General features: G+C 41.9%; 1 protein-coding gene across 3 annotated transcripts; it reads left to right on the top strand.

The window, feature by feature from the left end:
* The first annotated feature begins 349 nt into the window (after positions 1-349).
* On the top strand, positions 350-5,629 carry eapp (e2f-associated phosphoprotein). Of its 3 annotated transcripts, none has more exons than XM_034226242.1 (6): positions 350-504; positions 1,036-1,217; positions 1,648-1,767; positions 1,881-1,995; positions 2,074-2,202; positions 4,589-5,629. In XM_034226242.1, exons 1-6 carry the CDS (start codon positions 377-379, stop codon positions 4,887-4,889), a joined length of 975 nt encoding a protein of 324 aa, XP_034082133.1. In that variant the 5' UTR covers positions 350-376; the 3' UTR covers positions 4,890-5,629. The 3 variants fall into 3 exon arrangements, with proteins under 3 accessions (XP_034082133.1, XP_034082132.1, XP_034082131.1); XM_034226241.1 differs by having other exon boundaries at positions 1,645-1,767; XM_034226240.1 differs by having other exon boundaries at positions 1,642-1,767.
* Positions 5,630-6,555: the final 926 nt, after the last annotated feature.

Here is a 6,555-nt window from a genome sequence, read left to right as displayed (position 1 = left end):
AAGAGCTCTTGTGTTTTACTCAAATTGGTTATTTAATTAATTAATATTTGTGTCTTTTCGTCAAATATCAGCATTTCTTGTTTAATAAAATGTTAAAACCTTAAAGCATAATTGTAAAAAATAGTGTGGTAATGGCTCGAAGATAATTTTGCTATTTTATTTTAGATGTTATTTAATCTAATTTTTACCTTTTTTAAATTATTATTATTTTATTATTATTTATTTTTAATTCAATTTGAAAAACATGTTATGATCTTTTTTGTATGTGCTGTATTCGTCCTTCCAACAGATGGCGATAGTGTTTTCTCTCCCTGTGGGCGTCAGCCGTTTAATCTACTAAAGAAGAAGAACAAGAAGAACCGGAAGTAAACGTTGCATGGTCGCTACTAGCTCATGTCGTAACACTTTAGTTGGACTTTTTAAGCAGTTAAAAATGAACAAACCACAGGAGTTTGATTCGTATGAACTCGAGGAGCCCAGCGATGAAGAGAGAGCTGAGAGCAGGTTGGAAAATAATAAAAACAGCTTAAAAAACGGTGTAGTTTGAGCACCATGAGGCTAGCTAGCTAAATGCTAACATGTAAACAAACTCAAACACGTTGAAGACAGGGAACGGTTTCTAGCTAGCGACTGTTGGAATACAGGAGATACAGATAAACATGAACTGTTTTTATGTACGTAGCGTTTTATTGAAGTCATCTTATTATAATCAGGTAATAAAAAGGATAACTGAGCGGGTTTATATAGTTATTTTTCTATTGCTAATGTCTGCTAGTTAAATACATAAAAGTCAACGCTATTAATATACACACGCAGTAGAAGGGATGTTAATATCCTTTTAAAGTGCTTTAGAAATGTAACTGATTTACTCAATTACATTTCACCACTGGCAGAAGTACTTGCATAGATTAAGAGAGCCCGAAGTCATTTTCTCAAAGAGCCTTCAGCGTGCATTTGAATCCTGTTTTTTACTCTGACCCTGTTGACGCCCACAGGATAAAAACAAGTGTCATCTTCTCTCTCGCTGTCTTTCAGTTCGGAGGACGAGTTGGAGGTGCTGCTCAACGGGACGCCGGAGCAGAAGAAGAAGCTGATCAGAGAATATCTGACGGGGGAGAGCGAGTCGTCGAGCGAGGATGAGTTCGAGAAAGAGATGGAGGCCGAGCTCAGCACCACCATCAAGACCTTGGAGGGAACATGGACCCCAGCAACAGCAGGTAACACACTCCAGAGGCCTGGTTCCAGGCTAAGAGCTCAACTCAGTGAAAGCACCGCCTGCTGACCAATCAGAGCTCAGTGCGCGGAGTTTAAAGCGATCAAGTCATATTACAGGAGAAAGGAAATACAGAAGAGCTGCCGTCGCAGGAAAGACGGCCGGCAAAAATCACCGACTGTGTGAACGTGAACATGAATAGAATATCACCTCCATCTTCAGAGCAATCTGACTATTATAACATTAGCGTTAAGAACACTTACCACATATCTGCTACAACATAAGTAACCGGATCAGAGTAACAATAAGTACAGTCCGCCGCACTGTGAGTGCAGACGTCGATGTATCCCATTATCATTCACATCATAATTTGGGTTCCTGGTCAGCGTCCTCGTTGTGAAAGCATTACTGATATGTGTGTGTTTATTCTCCAGCAGCAGCAGCAGCAGCAGGAGAACCAGGAGCAGCTGTTGTTGTTGCTCCTGGACTTCCTAACCCTACGGTGTACGATGAGGTTTACTTCGACTCAGACTCAGAGGGAGAGGATATGCAGAGTAAGCAGAAATGTTCCCCACTGCCTGCAACCCATTAACCATCAATTATAAAGTCTTCCTCATGAATGTCAATTTAGATTCAGATTCCTTACATGTCTCTGTTTGTTCCTTAGGTAGCTCCACTGGGCGGAGGAGGAAACAGCGATCCATCCTGACCAATGACGAGCTGCTGTACGACCCCGAGGAGGACGACAGGGACCAGGCCTGGGTGGACGCCAGGAGGACACAGTAAGACGCTCAGAAGGAGTCTTCTATCTGTTCATCCAGTCAGTCGAGTTCCTCTTCACCTTGTGTCTTCCTGTGCAGGTACACCGGCAGGAAGCGAGCGTCTGCAGCCTCTCGGTCGCAGGCTCGTCGAGGTCCAGGAGCAACGAGCAGCGACGCCGTCCTCAACTGTCCCGCCTGCATGACTACGCTCTGCCTGGACTGTCAGAGGTGAGGCTCCACAACAACAACAACAACAAACACTATAGAGTCAGGGTTTGTTTGTGCCACCCTGAGGCATCTTTGAACGGAACATGCTGCTTCACAATATGTGCTTCTCAGTGGACATTTGCTCCAACAAAGAGAGAGGGATGTTCTAATGATAAGAATAATGCATAAGTGCTCCTTTTTCCCTTTTGAAAGGAACCTTCTCATACCCGATTGAACTCAGACACAACCTGCTGGGCTTTTGATGATTTCTGTTCTCTGCGTGGAAACTTAAAGCTCTGTTTTTCAAGGCCCATGAAAATAGGATTTGGAAGATATTTACAGGGTTCTTCTTACGGTCATTAAAAACCTGGAAAAGTCATGGAAATTCAAAATGCTAATTCCAGGCCCTGGAAAACAATATTTTTCCCAAAGTTTTGGAAAAGTCATGGAAATGTAACTAAAGTTGCATCAAATATAATTTATATTTTATCTAATTCGCCAAAATAGCAATACTATAATGAGAATAAATACTGTATGGTAATGAAACGTAGAATGGCATTTAACTGACGCGGTATTTCTCTGGTGAGAGATGTTTACAATCACGCCCTCTAGTGGCTTTAGCCTGTCGGAGCTAGTAAGCCTACTATTTGATATAAGTTATTTCATATGCAGACCTTATTTTCCTGTTCCATGTTAAAATAAAATAAATTCAGTGGTACCGCTGAGAAAGAGATTTGTTTTGGTCATGGAAAATTAGGTAAAGGTCCTGGAGAAGTCATTGAAAATCATTGGTGAAAAAGTGTATGAACCCTGTATTTAAGACGATGACCTGTATCATCTTCATTCAGCGATTTCTTTCTGAGATTTGGAAGTTCAATAAGTCAATAGTTACCATGATTCATTAAAGGTGGGGTAGGTAATTCACTTCAGAAACACTTGTTGTTATATTCCATGGAATGCTCTTAACATCCCGATAGCAATGAATACATGAAATGCTTTGACAATAAATATATAAAAACATTTCATCTCTGGAAGCCGTGGCGCTGTAGAAAGCACGACCAATCATCTGAGCCGGCTAAAGTAACTGGACGGCCTACCTGCCTGTCAGCCTTCCATCGGGGCACAAACTTACCTCGTGCCCTCATTGGTCATGTGCGCGTTCGTGTGTGTTGGAGGAGGGGCTCTGTGAGGAAGTCTGAAGGAAGGGGCAGATTTGTTTCGGCTGTGTATTTTCAAATTCTAGCGATCTCGAGCTGGTTTCTCCGTTCTTACCTACCCCACCTTTAATCTAAACATTACTTGTGAAACATAAAGCCACTTATCACAACGGCCGCTAAATCATTTTATATACAGCGACTAATCAATCATTGTTAATGAGAATTTGAAAAAAATACTTCTTACCACTGTCTAGTTCCTAATACATCAATCAGTCAATCAACAACTTCCAAACACTCCTTCAAACATTGTTTTTTCTTTTTCTTTTAAACATCTCCAATCCAAGGAGATTGTAAATTGATTTGGGTTTGGGATGTTGGTTGGACCAAATAAGACCATTGAACATTAGACCTGAGAGCAAGTTAACTTTAGACTAAACACTATCAAAAATAAATGAATCAGATAATAATATTTTTAGTTGTAGCCCAAACAGTTATTAGCCGCTTTCACACCAAGTACTTTGCCGTACTTAGTTCCCAGCACTTAGTTCCCCCATGGAACTAAGTACAGATCGCGTTCACACCGGAATAAATCCCAGAGGGAAAATTACGCAAATGAAGCCGCTGACGTCACTTGTTCTTCTTCTGCTTTGGGTTTACTGGCAGGCCGCAAACCACTTCACGGCGTATACTGCCACCCGGAGTCCCCGGCCGGAAGTCCCCGGAGTTAGGGACTGGCTTCAGTAGAAGCTGCTGGGACTCCCAGCAGCTTCTACTGAAGCCTTCCGAGTAAATCGCCAGAACGCCGACACCTCCTCATCTCCACCGCTCCCATGTTTTCTTTTGTGTTGCCATAAGTTATTCTCTCTCCGTTGGTGCGCTGGGCTAATGCTAATGCTAATAATGCTAATGCCGGCAAATACAATGGCGGCTTCACAAAACGTTTCAGAGTTTTACGGGGCGTGGTTTGCAATTCTTCCAGCCAATCAGAAATTGGAACTTGTTTCTCTCCAGGATAGTACCACCTCTCTAGCAGGCTCTACACATGGGGGTAAAAGTTCTCTGAACTAAGTTCTCTTTTTGGTGTGAACGCAAAATTCCAGGAACTATCGGAACTAAACGGGAAAAGTACCTATTGTCACAGAAGCAGGGTTTAATGATGATTATCCAGCTGCCTTTGTGTTCAAACTCATCTGCAAACTGTCCCTCAGCTGATATCCTCCACTGAAGTGTTTTTGTGTGTTTCCTCTCAGGCACGATAAGTACCAGACGCAGTACCGCGCCATGTTCGTAATGAACTGCATCGTGAAGAGAGACGAGGTGTTGCGCTACAAAATCCAGCAGGACCTGAAGCGCAGGAAGAGGAAGAGGAGGAGGGGACAGAGAGCAGAAACAGAAAGCATAGCTGACGAGACTCCGGAGCCTCAACCCGCGGGGATGAACTCTGAGGAGGTCTACCACCCCGTCTGGTGCACAGAATGCTCCACAGAAGTCGCCGTTTTCGATAAAGACGAGGTCTACCACTTCTTCAACATCCTGGCCAGCCACTGCTGAGACACACCGGCAGGGAGGTTTTTATTTCAGAGGGTTTGTCCGTGACTTTTCACCTCACTGCAGCTTTTTTAGCTACAGGATTGAAGAAGAAGGAGGAGGAGGAGGAGGAGGACTGATGATTTCTGGCTGAGAGGGCAGAATCAAATTCGATGTAGACACTCTGAGTTGATATCATCGTTGGTTTAGTGAACCTGCTTGAAGAGACGGAAACAATCTGAAAAGCTTGGGAATGTCATCGATGTGTGACCTTTTTAAATATCTCACAGAAACTGGAATTTTGCAGCTCCTACGATCAGTACTGGACCGCATAAATAAAACCCATATTTAAGGCAGAAGCGTCTATTATTACTTGTGATATATTGATTGATACTCAATTTGTTTTAACACCACACTCAACCCTTTTTGATATGGCTCGGTAACTTGGCTATTTGGCATTCATAATCAGTATATACATAATAAATACATGAGGACGGACACTCCAGTTGTAATCATTTAAATATGTCTTCAGAGGAGAATTTATAATTGTTGACAAACTGTCGCTTAATAAACACTTAAGAATGTCCTACACACTACATTATGGGATGTTATGTACGACAGGTGTTTGTACTGCTTATGAATGGCAAAAAGAGGGGCTTAAAGTGCGTTGCCTAGAAACCATATATTTTTTTAAAGAATTGTGAACGTGTACTGAGAGGGATATTCTTTGCTTCCTAATAAACCTGCAAGTGCATTCTGTTTAACAAGTTGGTGACATTATTTCTAAATGAACGTGTGTTTGACATTTCTTTAGTCACATTTAAACTGCTGACATATTCTCACGCCCAATAAAATATATCAGACGTAGACTAGAGTGGGCTTTCCAACTTTTTAAGATGAAATATATAGTTTCATATTTAAAGGCCCTGTAACTTTATCAAAGAGAAAGTCACGGTACGCACACACACACAGACACACACGCATACACAAGCACACACATACATATACACACACACACAGACAGACACACGCATACACAAGCACACACATACATATACACACACACAGACAGACACACGCATACACAAGCACACACATACATATACACACACACAGACAGACACACGCATACACAAGCACACACATACATATACACACACACAGACAGACACACGCATACACAAGCACACACATACATATACACACGCATACACACACACGCACAGACAAACACGCGCACACAAACACACATACACACGCAAGCACACATACATACACGCACACACAGGTACAGGACTTTTTATATTTCCTTTATTATTATTATTATTAAACACGAGTTTTCTTGTTTTGAGAGATTTTCTGTGGAAAGAGAACCAGAAGTTTGGTAAAGTTAGTTAGATAGATATCGAGGCTTAATTCCAGGGACTAGTCTCCAGATGCGTTTCGAGATATTGAGCCGTGAATATCTTTCAAAATAAACCTTACAATGGAAAGCTAGTCTTATCAATATAGACTCTGAGAGAGGGAATTAAAGACTGTCTCTACGGCCTCTCTCTTGTTATCCCAACGATTTCTTAAAACCTTATATTTCATTTCAAGTGTCGTTTGTTCTCATTATACATCCGTGCGTTTATCAGACATGGGCTTTTTTATTTTGAAACTACTTCCGGGAATTCCGCCGGGCCCCTCG

The sequence above is a fragment of the Gymnodraco acuticeps genome, unplaced genomic scaffold, assembly GCF_902827175.1.
Source record: "Gymnodraco acuticeps unplaced genomic scaffold, fGymAcu1.1, whole genome shotgun sequence".
Classification (NCBI taxonomy): Eukaryota; Metazoa; Chordata; class Actinopteri; order Perciformes; family Bathydraconidae; genus Gymnodraco; species Gymnodraco acuticeps.
This window is presented reverse-complemented; position numbering and strand designations above follow the sequence as displayed.